We start from the raw sequence: 16,760 nt of genomic DNA on the forward strand, positions 1-16,760 counted from the left end.
TGTCCTATCTGATTCCCTTGGGATGCACGAATTTGCAGGTTTTTAATGTAGCAAATTTGTGTTTTGTTTTTTTTTTTTTTTTCAAATTACCAAGCACTGTTATATCCAGGCAAGTTAGAGGCACTTCACCACTTCAGACTTTTGTTATTTTCTTCCCTTGACCATGTGGTCTCCACGTTTCTATATTTTTAACTCCCTTAGTGAACGCACACATTTAATTTTTTCAGAGGCCCATAGTTAAAACAGTTAGGGACATAAAAGTCTGAGGAGGCCATATGAGGTGGCAGTTACCTCTTCTCTTGTGCTTTAGAAGTTATAAATTTAAAACACTGTACATCGGCCAAAATGCAGGAAGTAACACAGAGGTGACAGTCAGCCTCCACCAGTCCTTCCTGTCTTTGCCTATGTGTACCGGCTAAGCAAATAGCTTGCCTCTAAGCTGTACCCCCCCCCCTTTCTGTCTCCATCTCCCAGTCATCTCATAGCAACAGCAAATGCTTTGAATTAGTATAGGGTTCATGGGGAGCTGAGCTTAGGGCATAATCATTGAGTACAAGGGCCTCCCAGGCAGGGGATGGGCATCTCTGAGTAGACATGTCAAAAGCTTTCTAAGGAGGCACTAGCCAGACACTGAGAGAGAGGTGAGACAGCAGTACAAGAACAGAGACTAAGACTGAAGAAACCAAGGTTATCCCAAGGTCTCACTGCAGTGTGGGGACCTCAGAACAGGGAGGAGCTCAGCTCTCCAGCTCCACACCATCAGCTCTGACAGGCCTTCTCCAAGACTGCTTCCCAAAGCCTTGCCCTTCTTAGTGTTTTGTTATTGTGGTGGTGGTGGTGTTGGTGTTTGAATTAGTAGCTTTTTCTGTAATGACTGAGATCAAATACAAAGAACACTTATCTGACCACTCAAAACTTTCTCAGATACCACATGCAAGTGCAATTCCAAAGCTGCTGCTTACTTTAGAAAAGGCAGCAGTAAGATTACTTAATACTGTGAGAGATTTCTGCATATAAAAACTTAATAGTTCATTAAAGTTTAACATCCAAAGGCTTATTCTTGGGACAGTTCCTTCTCCTACTATTTTTATCCTCCAATCATTTCCTAAAGTGTGTGTGTATTTGTGTGTGCGCATGGCGCGCGCGCATGTGCGCATGCATGTGTGTATGTGTTTGAGAGAGAAAGAGTGTGTTTTTACATCTGAACCATCTTAACACTTAAAATATCTCTACAGTCTCAGGCATGCTAGAGCATGAAACAATTCAGGGCGTATCTGGGGTGAAGCCCACAGGGCTCAGAAAGCGAACCTCCAGTATCGCAGATGAGGGCACCTACACACTGGACTCCATCCTGCGGCAGCTCAACTCCTTCCACTCAGTCATGTGTCAGCATGGCATGGACCCGGAGCTAATCAAGCAGGTAGTCAAACAGATGTTCTACATTGTGGGCGCCATCACCCTAAACAACCTCCTCCTGCGCAAGGACATGTGCTCCTGGAGCAAGGGCATGCAGATCAGGTGAGCAGCCATCAACATGGATGACAGCCTCTTGTAACAGGCCTGCTTATTGTGACAGCAGGATGGAGGATGGCTTGTTTTAGCCAGTGCCACATGGCCAACAGCAAGGGAAGGACTGATATAGAGCCAGTTCTTGGGCCTGAATGGGTTCTCATTGCTCAGGAGGAAACCTGCTCATCTGTTAAGCTACCTTGTTTGTAGTATCATAGAGATGTGCAAGATACACTACGATGTATAATTCTCTCTCTTATTTGTTTTGATTACATAATAAGAAAATATTAGACAAATGAAACTTTATAATATTTTGTCATCATGAGACATCTTTCCATATTTGAATATAAATAAGAATAGACCCAACAGGGTCTGGAGAAGTGTCTCAGTGGTTAAGAGCACTTATTGTTCCTGAACAATCCCAGCACTCAAGAGGCAGAGGCAGGCTCAGCACCTACAGGGTGGTTCATAACTCTCTCTAATTCCAATTCCATGGATTGCATCTCCCTTTTCTGGCCTCTGTGCACGCTGTATGTGCATGGTGCATATACACATACCCAACCAAACACTTTTCTTTTTCTTTTGAAATTTCTAAGCTAAAGAAAAATAATAGGTCCAAAGAACTCATTCGCTAACACTTGAACTTGAAGACAAACTATACCCCATTCTTCACTTATTTTAGTTACTTGTTTGTTTTAGAGAAACTGGTCTTGGACCCACAATCCTTCTGCTTCAGCTAGGAATACAGGCATGCACCAGACATGCCCAGCAGCAGCTGAATTTCATACTCACTACTCCTCCCCATTGCTTCATTATTGTAACAGAACTGAATTTGGGGAGCAAATGGTTATCCTGAAACATCCGGTATGTTTACCGGAGGAAAGCAAAGGGATTTTCACGGGGTAGTAGTGGCGCACACCTTTTATCTCATCACTCAAGAGGCAGAGGCAGGTGAATCTCTATGAGTTCGAGGCCAGCCTGGTCTACAGAGCAAGTTCCAGAAGAGCCAGGGTTACACAGAGAAACCCTGACTCAAAAAAAGGGAGGGTTCTGTCAAATCTATAATCTATGGTTACTGTTAGCAAACTGTAGTGTTCTATATTTACCATTCTTACCCATATCTCACTTTAAGGTATAAACTCCGTTCAGAGATTCTAACTTTTTGTGAAGTTGTCTGACCTTTTTTGTAAGACAGAGTCTCATGTAGCAGACTCATCCCAGAATCACAGTGTAGCCAAAAAAGCTTTGAATGCCAGATCTTCCTACCTCTACCTCCCAAGTGTGTGCCACTACACCCAGCTGCAGTCACTCACCTTCATATCATAATGCTGCCATCTGCCTGAAGACTGAATTCTGACCGTGTCCATCTGCCTTAATATTGAAATCTCCTGTCAGATAGCTGAGCACCTCTTCAAACCCTAGCATCTGTGGAGTCTTTGTCTCTTCCAAGGGTGTTCCCTTGCCCTTCTCTTGTGTCTCTAGGCTTTCTCAGGCCACTGTCCCCATTGTCAGGGCCCTTCCCCAGGGAAGTTGGAGTGCAGGGCATATGCTGGGGCATCTGGCTGTTCACTCACACATTTTGGAGTCTTCTTAAGGAAGACAGAGTGCATGAAGAATCAAGAGGTTTATCCTGCAAAGGGAACCTGAATTTCAGAAGCCAACAGTACATTCTAGGCAGCTGTTTAATAAGGACAGAGTCATATGATATATTCCGTTTTGTTTATTAGCAAGTCTAATAACTTTTCCTCTGGGGACTTTGTTTCCATCTTTCAATAAAAAGTTGCAGTCTCTTGTCATTCTGTCTTACATAATTACGATTATAAGCCTCATGACTTTATAATGATAAATGTTAAAGCACAGCTGATTAGATTTTAGAAAATTGAATAAAAATACTACCTGTCACATTAACTGACAAGGCTACATACACAAAATTAAGACATTTATGACAGCATTCAGCAAATTTGCATTTTCTCTCTTATTCTCTCTTACATTTTCTCTTTTTATTTTTGGCATAGGTACAATGTCAGTCAACTGGAAGAATGGCTACGTGACAAGAATCTAATGAACAGTGGGGCCAAGGAGACTCTGGAACCTCTTATCCAGGCCGCTCAGCTTTTGCAAGTGAAAAAGAAAACTGACGATGACGCAGAAGCCATCTGCTCCATGTGCAACGCCCTGACCACGGCCCAGGTACTGCAGCCGTCCACAGGCCGCACACCACAGCAGCCATCCCAGAGGATGTCAGTGTAAATCTGGAAGAGAGGGGATTTTATTATCAATTAATTTCAGTGCTGCTCATATTCATATGTAGAATATTCAGCAGAGAGTAAGGGCATAGTACTCTGTAATGTTCTAGGCCCTGAAATACAACCTGGAATAAAAACAAAGTCCCTGCTCTCATGAGGGATATACTCTGTCGAGCTTCCATTCCATGAAGTTATTTCTATGTTATTCAGTAGTTAATGGTTCATTAGATTTTTCTATTTGGGGCCAGTAGCATGGCTGGCAGAAAAGGCACTTCCTGGCGAGCCTGATGACCTGAGCTTGACCCCTGAGGCCCACAGGTGGAAGGAGAGAGCCAATTCCCAAGGCACACGCATGCTCTGGCACTGCCTACATACACAAAATAGCTCTTCCTCTCTGTCCTACATGGCGTCAGTTCCATCAACAGTATCATACTTGTGGAGGTAATTACTTTAATTAACAATAAGAAATCCCCATGTTCATGAGCTTACAGCTCACTAGGGGAAAAAGAAATACTTAAAGCTAATATCAAAAAAATGTAGCAGGTTCTGGTGGTGTTTTTTGTTTTTTGTTTTGGGTTTTTTTTTTCTTTTTTCTTTTTTTTTTTTTTTTTTTTTTTTTTTGGTTTTTCAAGACAGGGTTTTTCTGTATAGCCCTGGCTGTCCTGGAACTCACTCTGTAGACCAGGCTGGCCTCGAACTCAAAATCTGCCTGCCTCTGCCTCCCAAGTGCTGGGAGGAAGCACTGACAGCCTTTTCTGAGAGGCGCCACTCAGCAGCCTTGAACTTAAGGAAGTGCCAGGACAGGAATGGTGTTAGGGGAGACAGCAGCAGGCAAAGGAAGACCTCTGGTTATTTCATCTCCCTGATGTTTAGCTCTTTAGCTCTGGCCAGTGTGATTCACTTCACTCAGGGAAAACCATTGGAATCACAGGCATAGCTTCTTAGTGCCAAAATTTACGGAAATTGTTGCTGTAAACTTATTTTTGAGTGGAAATTTTCAGTACTGGTAATGGTCTTGAAGTCTTTTCCATTTCTACCAAGTAATGGCACAGTGGGGAAACCTGATAACAGATGTTTCCTGTCCTCCAGCTTTTAGAGAATGTGCGCTAACACTTAATATCTCAACGTTACTATCCCACATGCCCTAAAGAATTAAGTCAACCTTTAATTTGGTTATTTACTTGATTGATTTGACAAGTCTTGGTGCACAGTCCTTTGTGCAGCTTTAACCCTGGTCTCTGAGTGGCTGATTCCTGAGTCAAGTGTGTCGTCACTCACCGACTTTTATTCCATATCTCTCTGGTGCTTACCATACTCTTTGCCTATAGGTTGGCATTTTCCTGTACTTAACTTTCTGTTTAACTAATTTAAATGTAAATAACCATATGTGACTGTGATAGCTAGTGTGTCAGCACAGCTTTAAAAAATAACTTGAAAATGAGGCTAGGCATGGTGGTACAGGCTGTAATTCTAGCACATGGAAGCTGGTGTAAGAGGACAGCAAGTGAGAGACCAGCCTAGCCTACAGAGGAAAACAGCAGTTCTACCTTACACAGACAATGATGTTCTCGAGACTAATAGTGAATTCCAGGCCAGCCTGAGGTACATAGAGATCTGTCTCAAGCCCTCCAGTACCATAAGAGGAAAGAGAAATGACCAATTTTTTTTAAGACCATTTTTAATTTACTTCTTAACTTTTTGGTTATTCATTCATAATTACTTTCTTTTCTAAACATGAGTTTTTAAGATTGTTTAAAATGAATAATATTTAATTCTATAATTTTAATATGGCCACATATGCTATAATGTGAAGACAGCAAGTTGCAGAACATTACCAGAAAGCATCTCATTTGTATAAAAATATCAAAATCCAGAACGTATAGAAAGTAGCTCGGTGGCCCAGAGCATGGGTAGCCATTGCTGCATTAGGAGATGGAGAAGATAAATAGGGGCACTTTTCCCCGAATTATATTTTATACTGTTTGAATGGTTTTCTCATTTTTCTTCTTAAAATGTTTCATAACTACATTTTTCTTGTAAAACTTCAAACACAAAGGCAAGAGTGCCCTTCAGTTCCTCCTTCCCTCCCTCCCAGCCCACCCCAGGTAAAACTGAAAGGGGGGTGCGGCAGGTCCTTCCCACTCAGCAGATCATGAAGAGCCAGGCTGTTTGTGAGCAGTCTTTACCCTTTCTCTCTCCAGATTGTCAAAGTGTTGAACCTGTACACACCGGTTAATGAGTTTGAAGAAAGGGTCTCCGTTTCATTTATCCGCACTATACAGGTAAAAGGCTTTTTCTTTCTTACTGATTTACAACATGGTCGTTTGAATGGAATATTCACAATGTTTTTGGAAGGAAAATGTGTTTTTTATCTTTTGCTTTTCCATTTTTCTTATTTTACAGTTATGTAAGTTTATAGTCCATAAATATTTTTAATCAAAAAATTAACATTTTCATTAAATTTTTAATAGAAATTTTATAGAAAAATATCTTGCAAGTTGGAAGGATTGATACCCTGTTTGTCTCTTTTCTTAATCTTCTCAGATGCGGTTACGAGACAGGAAAGACTCTCCACAGCTGCTCATGGATGCGAAACACATCTTTCCTGTCACTTTTCCCTTTAACCCATCCTCCCTGGCCCTAGAAACCATCCAGATCCCAGCCAGCCTGGGCCTGGGCTTCATTGCACGGGTCTGAAGTGCTGTCCAAGCAAACATAGAAAACGCACTTCTCCTCAGAATATGAACAGTTGTTTCCAGTGAGCTACTGAAAATGCATTTTTAAAGAAAAAGTACTGATTATCTCTAAAGGAAGATGTTAACTGGAAATCCACCCCTCCCCCCAGAATCCTTTTGATTGACCAACCGGGAGGACACTCCTTGTACTGTTACCTTTAAACAACATTCATTCTTTATCAGTTGGAAACCTGAGTTTACATACAGCTGAAAGGTGGCAGGGAGGAGTGAAAGGAAGGATAAAGGGGCGTGTCTTCAGCTGACTGCATTTAGTTTAAATCTTTAGTGCTGCATTTAAGTGGCATACAAAATACAATCCCATATGTATGAACTGTTGTGAACAAGGCACAAAGAACTGAAGAAAATCACTGAATACATACATATCATAGCAGCTTTGGAGCCAATCATGTTGATATTGTCAAACTGGATCAAAAAAAATAAACTGGCAACATTAAAGTAACTGGCCAATTAACTTCCTTCTCTGTGTCACTACGGCATAGCGATGTGAAAGATGCTGTTTGCTAGGCCGTGTAGATGCCCGTTTGTACTGTAGCTTACTGAGCATCTTAAGTGGCTGCTGTGTGCTGTCTCCTGACCTAAGTGATAGGTCTTACTAGGACTATAAGCTAAGCTTCTCTTTCATCAGCTCTGTTTACAAGTCAACCAGATCAGTTCTAACCGGATTATATGCAGTTATCCACAGGTTCATCAGCACGAGTAGCAGATGCTGGGGAAGTAGAGTTAGACAGAGTGGCTGTTGATGTCATTGCTGATCGGGATTATTACATTGATAAGTCATCTGTGTGGATATCACATCATGGTATAGTGTTGTCTAAAGTTCCTTGTTTTTAGTTCCCAAATCTGATTCTTGCCATGCATATATTCAACCTTGACGAGTTTTCTTTTTAATTTATTAGGTGTTAGTTTCAGTCACTATCTAGAAAGGACTGTCAGAATATTTATGATTAAGATCTTGAAACTGTTTATCCTATAAGTTATTCAAAGTAGGCATATAAATAAATCATTATAATTCAGGGGGCTTAGGTGTTGCAACCTCTATAAATGTTCTCAGATACCACTGGATACTTTAAAATATCATATTATAAACACATTAAGAAGATTTATGTAAGAAGTATAAAGAGATTATTAAACTTTATAGAGGATTTGGTTCAGTGAGACCCAGATTCTGTATGTGTTCATTATGAAATCCTAGTTACGCATAGTCTCCATTTTTTTTTTCTGGAAGTCTTATGTAGTAAATCCTTTGGGGTTTGCAAGAGCAAATTCTTAGCTTTCATCCCTCTGGTTCTTAATTACAATCATCAATTTGTATAGTTTAACTGTAAGATGGTCTATAACAGTGACATTTAAATATGTGCAATATTATTAATGAGAGCTAAATGGTTTCAAGTCAATGATAAATACTGTTATTAAACAGCAATTATTGTTCATTATCTTATTGAAGCCTGAATGTCCTTGTTTATAAAGTGAGAGGGTTGGACAACTGATTGTTCCAGCTACTTCCCTGTTTACAGTTCACTCATACTTGGTTCCTAGAGGAAGGGGTCACAGTCACTCTGTCCTGCTGTAAAGACCAGTGTTTAGTGCCTGCCAGTTCCCTAGGGTCAATACACTAAGTCACAAGTTTATGTAGCCAAAACCTTTTCTTAACATACATCATTTAGGTACTTTACAACACCCTAATTATTTGTATTATTTGAAAGTTACTTAGTTTAAGTAATTTTTGTTCCATGATAAACTTTCTTTGTTTGTTTAGGGAATTTTGTTTTTGTAGTGCTGGGAATTGAACCCATAGCCTCATTGTGTTAAATAAGTACATCACTGAGCTACAGTCTCAGTCTTCATTCAGTTGCAGTACATTTATTTATTTGCAGAACCTAAAACACTAATTGTCTTCAGTTTTCCTGGGTTTTCAGTATTGTTTCAGTAAACAGTTAGTGCTTAAAGCCATCTCACTAGTACAGAGTGTGTCAGGTAGAGAAGGGGAGTGGGTGGGAGAACTGCGGAGCAAACAGAGCCACGTGTAGGCTCTTTCCTCACTCAGCCCTGGCAGGCCGCCCACACCCTGCTCCCATCTTAGTCCTGAGTAGGATGCTGATGCACACCCTGAGTCTTGTCTTCAGGACATGCTGTCATATCCACTGTCCTTGAACCCCAGTCTCCTATTTCAGACATCTGTGCCCGACAGTTTCTAGCACTTCCGCTCAATTTTCTCTGTTGTCAAGAGCTTGGGCTCCTGTTCTACAGCTGCTCCCATTTTGTGGTTCTCCTGGTTCAGTGACAATGGTTCAGAGTCTATGATTCCAAGCTTAGATTCTCTCAAGCTGCTCAGACCCCCATGGTGAGTGTGTGCACTGCTTTGTTAAGGAGGGAGGCACCAGGCTTGTGCTCACAGGTGACCTTTAGGCTGAGTGAGGACCACTCACCTCTACTCTGTCATCTATACTCTCCTAGCTTCAAACACACACCTCTCCCTGCCTGTCCCATCCCCCACTTCCCTAATCTTTCCAGCCTGATGGCTTTCTGTGGCCCTGGTCGGCATGCATGGGACTCACCTTTTGGTGTTCTGTGTACACTCCTGACCTGTCCTTGCTCTGTACTCCTTAACATTACCACTAATTGGCTTTTCCACAATTCCACTATGACATGCTTGGACTACAAAGAAGGAGCTCTTGAAAGACACACCAGCACAGCAGTTCTTCCTCACAATGAGCCCCTCCCAGTAGCCACCACTCTCCCTGCTGCAGATGCAGCTCACTCCCTTGGCATCCACAGTGAGGAGAGGAGCAGTTTCCCATCCCTTCCTGCAGCTTTTCTTAGCCCAAGGCTTGACTCTGCCTTAGAGTAACTCAGAATAGGGAAAGATAAACACAAATCCAAAAGCACAAAGGACAACTTGCTGGTTCCTTTGGAGCTGTGACCATTCCATGGTACCCGGCACTGCTTAGAAAGCAAATGACAGAACTATAATCCAAAACCAAGTGACAGGGGATGTAGCTCTGGGCAGTTTAGATGACTTGCTTTGTTACTGACTCATTTCAGCAGCTAAAGAGAGACTCCTATGGGTGAGCAAGTGTGTATAATACACATATTCTTTAATAATGTATACAGAAGGATCTGGGAAGACTTCAGGTCTCAGTGTCTTGTTTATTGTGAGAAAACTTCTGACAATTGTAGGAAAAGAGGAACTGATGCCATCCTGAGAACTCCACATGGAGCCCCCCCCTCCACACACACACACATACACACACACATACACACAGAGTCACCAGTGGAGAGTCCTTCAGGAGGCGTGGTCAAGGGTCCTCTGGGTAACATCAACCTGTTAGGATGAAGAGCAAATGTCCGTGTGTGACGCTGCATGGTCCTGTTGAAAGTAGTGCAGAAATAGTATCCATAATGCATGTGCTTCACGCCAGCAACTCTTCCTCTGTTACCTCACTTCCTCACAGCGTCCACAGGAGACAGCTCCCACAACCAGTGGGGATGAGAAGTTGGGACAGTGGTATGGTCAGTGACTCGCTGGGGGTGACACTGCCCTTCAGCGGTAAGGGCAGAGGCTGTCCTGTCTCTCCAGATGCTGTAGGGTGCTCTGGGCTACTAAGGGTGCTCTTCATCTTTATTGGCATGTGGGAAAAGACAAATGATGAGCACCAACTTACTCCTTGGGAGGCCAGTGCACAGTGCACAGTGCTTACAGCACCAACTGTGACTAGGCTTACCTTTGGTGGTGAGCCAGTACTCCTTGACAGGGTGTGGACTCTCAAGTTAGAGGCTGTCTGAACTAGAAGGGCAGGAAGCAGTGAAAACCTCAGATGTGAAGAGGCAAGGCAGGCCACTCTCCACAACCCTGAGGTTTCCCTGGGAGAGCCCCTGGCTGAACTACACAGCCTGCAGAGAGGCACCTAGGGACCCAGGACACTAAGTCCCTCCCTCCCCGGGGCTGTCTGCCATTGGTTAGTCAGAGTAAGCTTGGAAGAGCCACAGCAATGCTGCAGGGGAGGAGCTAGGAGCTGTGCTGTGGGCATGCATGCTTGAGGCCACAAGCAGTCTGTGGTAAGTGCTTTGTAGTTTGTTCTCAGGCTGTGCTGTGAGGGCCGCCTTAACCCTTGTCCCTTCCCTTTTAGAGCTGCCTTAAGTTCACCAGAACTTGTCCTCAGTGAGGGGTATCTTGCCATGTTTCTCAAGGTTTTGTAAGGATTTGGATTGGGTGTGGCTTCTAACCACTTAGTCCGTTCTCCCCTTCCTGCATCTCCTGCTACCTATGTGCTGCCATTTCCAACCAGAGGTTAGAGTTTATAAAGCAACCAATGAAATGTTAGCTTTAGGAATATCTCTGGGTTAGTGCAACTCCCTGTAACAGTAAGCAAATTAGCATGCATGGAAGCAGGGTGGAAGTCAGAGCATTCGTGGGTGTCTTGCCTTTCACTAACTCTTTCTAATAAAGGCAAAAATACAACTCTAAAAACTTTGTGTGGACATCCTTTTAAACTGTCAGGTGCCCTACTGTAAAAGGCTGCGTAAAAACAAGAAAGTAGCTGTAGTAAGTTCTAATCCATTACAGTACCTAAAGTCACTTTAGAATTATAGACAATAGGTCAAAAAGCAAAAGATGCCATGTCAAACAGCTCCCAGATGCATTTTATATATTTTTTATTGTATAATTTGGTCTCCTAAAAAAATGTTCATTAGCTTAACTTAATGGGTAGAATTAGACTCATAACATATCTGAAAACAGCTAACATTTCCTTGGCATTGTGATATTGTTTGGAATAGTTGGGGAAATTTTAGGTTTGTTTTTTGAAGGTTGAAATTACCGTGTATAATTTAATGCTTGGAAAGTGAATACAGCCCCGTGCATTTTCCAGAGTCAGTAGTTTCAAATAACTTATTGTTACTATGTGTAATAAAATCTTCACCTCTCTAAGTCATGTGAGACATTTTTCCCACAAAAGGTGATTTCTCCTTTAAATGTGGATACGTGTTGTGGTTGTGATTTATGATCCACAATTATGTTCTTTTGTTGGCTCCTGAAGTAACAATAATTTTCTTGTGTTTTTGAAAAGTTCCAGTTGTTCCAGCAGTATTGTACAGATGGGCTCATGGCATTTAACATACTGTGGTTTTATCTTAACTCTTTAGCACTTATTGTGAAATGGACCTGCCTTTGAAATACAGTCAATGGGACGTTGCAGTTTTCGAATCTTTTTCTTCCTTGGATCTGGAGAAAGAATTTTCTTGATCTACACAGTTCCTCTCTGCACAGTGGTTAGTTGAGGAAGCAGAAGTGATGAAAGGTGAGAGGTACAACGAAGCCTCTCTGGAATTAAACTGAGCCCATTCTAGAATGTCACACAGGAGGTCTTCTAGAAGGCTAGTAATTCACCTCATATCAACAAAAACCTTGGAAACATGAGTTTTTCACTGGGTATTACCTAATGCTAAAAGGAAAGCCAAAACAATATCAGAATGACATTTTATGCTCTAAATTTATAGCTGTCTAATGTGCTTAGTGTGTTTCTGTCATTAGTGCTGTATTCTCCTAGCTATTGTAGAAAATTGTTGAAATAAAGATAAGGATATAAAGAAACGTTGTCTTTGTCTATAAACCCACTTCACATTTTAAAACAACAAAACAAATTGTTACTTTGGAGATTAATTGTTATAAGTATAGTCTCGGGTCTTAGAAACCGTGTTAAGAGAACAGCAATGTGAAAACTGCAAACACTTAAGCAAGCAGATCAGCCAGACAGCTGAGGGATGTGGCCACTTGGACATCCTGGGATTCTCTGGCAGAAAAACAGAGCCTGGGAACTCGGGGCTTCCAAAAGTTTAAACAAGATTTGTGTCAAAAGTTCAGCTTTTAATGCAGTAGGAGAAGAGACAAACATGCAGAATAGGATAAAAGTCAAGGAGCGTGCATGTGACACCCTTTGGCTGAGGAAGGAACAATCTGATTGACATAGTCTCATCTGTAGCCATAATATGGAACCATAAGTATTACTTTCTACCACAGACTGTCCCACTTCACATCAGGAAGAGTTCATTCATCAGACTCATTTATCAAGGAGTTTCCTTTCCAGGGCACCACAGCAGGCCCTAGAAATGCAGCAGCAGGGATTCTATTCAGCAGCTAACCCATGGAAATACATAGTCTGTGTACATCAAGATGTTACAAAGTCATGAGAAAAATGACATTTGAAACAGTTTCTAAATAGATTAGAACTCAGTCAGGGTTATCTCTCCAAAGTAAGATCACCCTCGTTATTACATTGGATGTTATCAGTAGAATTATTTTCTCAAATGTGGGATAGAAGTCAGACTAAGCTTGACCCCAAAGGAAATCCACTCCCTGACATAACTTGAGCCAGGGGATGTATCTAGCTGCCCAATCACTGGCCTCAGGAATAGATATTGCTATTCTTTTAGCAGGTGATAGATTCCAACGTGGCATTTACTACCCAGGGCAAGACCTGGGAATCCATGCAGTTGCCCCCTCGACATGGCCTACTGTGCTGCTGAAACCAAAGCGTGGACATTGAGGGGGAGTGGCAACATAAAAGCCATCCTATGATCTTACTAGCATGGTGTCAACCACTGTGGGTGGGCCAGGCATTGGCAGTCAAAACAGGCAAGACAAGTTCAGAAGAGAACTCAAGTCCTGAGGCGCCTTGGCCTGGGGAAGTGGTGGTGAGGGGCAGGATGGGAGCAAGTGCTGAGGTATCCAAGCACTCAGCAGCCAGGACAGGAGAAGTCAGGCAAGCATGGGCTTCATGGTGAATGTAGGCAGGAAAACAGTATTTGGTAGGTCCCTCTGTGCAGAAGGCTCTGACTCCATCCTCAGTACCAGGGAAGGGGTGGGTGGTGTAGACAAGGGAGACCAATGAAAAATACAAATTATTCATGAAACCTAAATACTGTGGTAAACATGTTTTGAAACATAAGCAAAGTTACCACTGAAGAAACAAAATGCCAGGTTTATCTCATCAATAAAGTTCTTTTTTTTTTATTTATTTATTTTTTTTTTTTTGGTTTTTCGAGACAGGGTTTCTCTGTGTAGCCCTGGCTGTCCTGGCACTCACTCTATAGACCAGGCTGGCCTCGAACTCAGAAATCCACCTGCCTCTGCCTCCCGAGTGCTGGGATTAAAGGCGTGCGCCACCACGCCTGGCTTTAAGTGTTGTATCATTTAGATTCTATTATCAAAAAAACTTGAAGGTATGTCAGCCAGTGTTAACCTACTTTGGAAAAAACACACACACACCAAAGATTCAGGCTCCAACCCAAGAAAATGTAAAGATGTAGGTAGGCCCTATTCCCAGGCAACCTTGGTTGTTAAAATCAGGATTCTAAGCTGAATGGCCGGAGCTAGGCTGACTATCAATGTATAAAAGGATGGAAATCCTTTGTGGGAGAAGAGAAGCCTGTGTGGTAAGGGCAGACAGAGGTGGACATCAAGGATCATCTTCAGTCACTCCTTACCCTATTTTTGGAGACAGAAGGAATCAATTCATCCATCTAGTTTGGCTTCCAGGGAGCTCCAGGGAGCAGTGAGTATGTGGCTCCTGGGGATCTCGGCTTGGGTCCTTATATTTGAGCTATAGAGATTTTTAAAGACTCAAATGTCTTCCCACCCACATACAACCTCAGGCAAACAAGAGAGGGAGGCAAGCATAGGTGGGAATAGGGCTCGGTGGTAAGAAGTGAGATGAACCACATACCCATGCAAAGCCATTCCTAACCCTAAATATTTGTCACATTTCAAAAGTAGACTAAGAGTGACACTTCTGACTTGACAGCTTCAAGAGCTCTATGGGCCCAGTGCTTATGGATATTGGTGAAAATATTAAAACAAAAGCAGGCCTTCCAGCCTGGCGGTGTGGTATGCACCTTTGATTCCAGCACTCAGGAAGCAGAGGCAGGCAGATCTCTGAGTTCTGAGAGAGAGAGAGAGAGAGAGAGAGAGAGAGAGAGAGAGAGAGAGAGAGAGAGAGAGAAGAAGAAGAAGAAGGAGGAGGAGGAGGAGGAGGAGGAGGAGAAGAAGAGGAAAGAAGGAAGAAGGAAGGAAGGAAGGAAGGAAGGAAGGAAGGAAGGAAGGAAGGAAGGAAGGAAGAAGGAAGGAAGGAAAGAAGGAAGGAAGGAAATGTTATATTTTGATTTTGATGAGTGGTATATTTGACTGTTTTAGCTACTTTTCTATTGCTGTATGTGCTGGTTTTTATGTCAATTTGACACAAGCTAGAGTCATTTTGGAAGAGAGCATCAACTGAGAAAGGCAATGGTGCTTTTTTTTTTTTTTTTTGATAATTGATGTGGGAGGACCTAGCTCACTGTGGGCCATGCTACCCCTGAGCTGGTGGTTCTGGATTCTAGAAGACAGAAGACTGAGTGAGCCAGTAGGCAGCCTTCCTGCAATGGCCTACCTCCAGGTTCCTTTCTTCCTTCTCTGTCTTCTCTGGATGATGGACTGTAATCTTCTAATCTTCAAGGTGAAATAAACTTCCACATTGATCATGGTGCTTTATTGGATCAATAGAAACCCTACAACATGATAAGACACCATCATCAAGGCAACTTATAAGAGAAAGGGTTTGTTAGGGCTTCTGTTTCCAGAAGGAACCACCATGGTGGAGTTGAGGCAGCAGGCTTGACAGCTAGAGCAGAGGAGGAGAGCTCACATCTTGAACAGCAAGCAGGCAGCAGGAAGAATAAATTTAAAATGCTGCAAATCTTTAAATGTTTAAGGTTTATGGCATATCCCTTCTAAGGCCATGCCTCCTAACCCTACCCAAACAGTACCACCAACCAGGGACCACGGAATCAAATGCCTAAGACTATAGAGGAAATCTCACTTATACCACCAGAGTTATTTAAAGCAATATCTACACACCACACACTAATTTCACAATTCAACACAAGACGCTTGACTCTAGCCTTTGTGGCCAACAACCCAGAGTTCCCCTGCCCCAGCCCCAGGTAGAGTGTGCACCTTCTGGTAGCAGACAGAAGTTGGTTTTCCACCTAGCTTGTAGCTAAGTGTTGCTCACAATAAACACAGCCAAGAGGAAGAGATTCCCTCCTACTCTGCCCTGTAAGTACTGTACTGCGGAGAACTTTGGGTCTTCAATTGCCCTGCGCTAGGCTTGCAAGGCAGTGGTTTCACATGGAGAAAAGTTGGCTCATGTGGCTTGCCTTTTACTGACCCCTGTGTACCCAACACTGATCGAGGACGTCTCTCAGTGACAGGTGGACTGTTATCCCCACCCCACCTCCAAAGCCTTGGCTCTGAGGTTTCACCGGAAACAAAGCAGATCATAAAAGTTTCTTCCTAAAGGAACTAACCTCACCTCACCTACAGATGATTTAAGAGAAGTTAAGACAAAATATGGTGGAGGTTAAAGTCGATGGGAATCAGGGGAGATCTGGTAGGTTGGCTGCAGACAGACTAAAGAGTGGGCCCTGGGTGGTTCTGTGAACAAACTGGAGAAGAGTCAGCGAAGAGGAGTCTGTGTGATCAGATAAATGTCAGCCTTTGACCTTAAGAATCATCCTTTCAGGGGAGCCCAAAATGGACTGGACATTTTCCCAGTGTGGAAAGCAGTTTATGCTGAATTATGCATATTATTTATGCAGTTTATGTCAATGCTGAAGACAGTGGGGCTTAGCAGCTGAATGTGCTCAAGAAAGAGACACAAAATGCTCCGGCTGACGGCGGGCGGGCACAGGTGGGCTTGGATGTAGGGAAGGTTGAAACAGACAAAGCACTATCAGTGAAGTAATGTGGGCACGGAGAAGTAAGCCCAGCTGATTAACAGTAAGAACAGTCCCAGAACTGCCAAAAAAAAAAAAAAAACTGTCAAAAAATTTAGATCCAGGAAAAAAAAATTCCCAAGATTGTGAAGAAATATAAATATGTGACTCATGCCAGGGTTTGAGTGTGTGTGATATGTCTCCCATGGCTCTGCACAGTGGGGTGGCACTGTGAAAAGGGTGGACACAGATTCACCACCTGACCCAGGTAAGGGGAACCCAGTTCACTTCCAAAGCAAGGCCCTTGCCAGCCAGCAAAGGAAGCACCAGGACTTTATTGCAGAGCCTGTATGTACCTCATATAGGAACCCACCCACCCCTGAGCATGATCAGTTAAGGACTACACTCCTGAGCATGCTCGTTTAGGATCATGGAGCAGGCGTGTCCAACCTGCAACCTGCATCCCAGCAGGATAGTTGTAAATGCAGGCCAGCGCAAA

The 16,760-nt window shown here is 42.9% G+C and overlaps 1 protein-coding gene across 4 annotated transcripts in view; it reads left to right on the forward strand.

The window, feature by feature from the left end:
* The window catches only part of Myo5a (myosin VA), a 155,596-nt gene extending 147,860 nt beyond the window's left edge, over nucleotides 1–7,736 (forward strand). For all 4 annotated transcript variants that reach the window (XM_029481121.2, XM_029481123.2, XM_029481125.2 and 1 more), the window contains 4 exons: nucleotides 1,236–1,518; nucleotides 3,525–3,699; nucleotides 5,957–6,037; nucleotides 6,300–7,736. In XM_029481121.2, coding sequence (XP_029336981.1) covers nucleotides 1,236–1,518; nucleotides 3,525–3,699; nucleotides 5,957–6,037; nucleotides 6,300–6,452 — 692 coding nt within the window. In that variant the 3' untranslated portion in view covers nucleotides 6,453–7,736. The remainder of the gene's footprint in view (nucleotides 1–1,235; nucleotides 1,519–3,524; nucleotides 3,700–5,956; nucleotides 6,038–6,299) is intronic.
* The last annotated feature ends 9,024 nt before the right edge of the window (nucleotides 7,737–16,760 follow it).

This window comes from Mus caroli, unplaced genomic scaffold (genome assembly GCF_978045245.1).
Source record: "Mus caroli unplaced genomic scaffold, Mus_caroli_1 scaffold_11, whole genome shotgun sequence".
Classification (NCBI taxonomy): domain Eukaryota; kingdom Metazoa; phylum Chordata; class Mammalia; order Rodentia; family Muridae; genus Mus; species Mus caroli.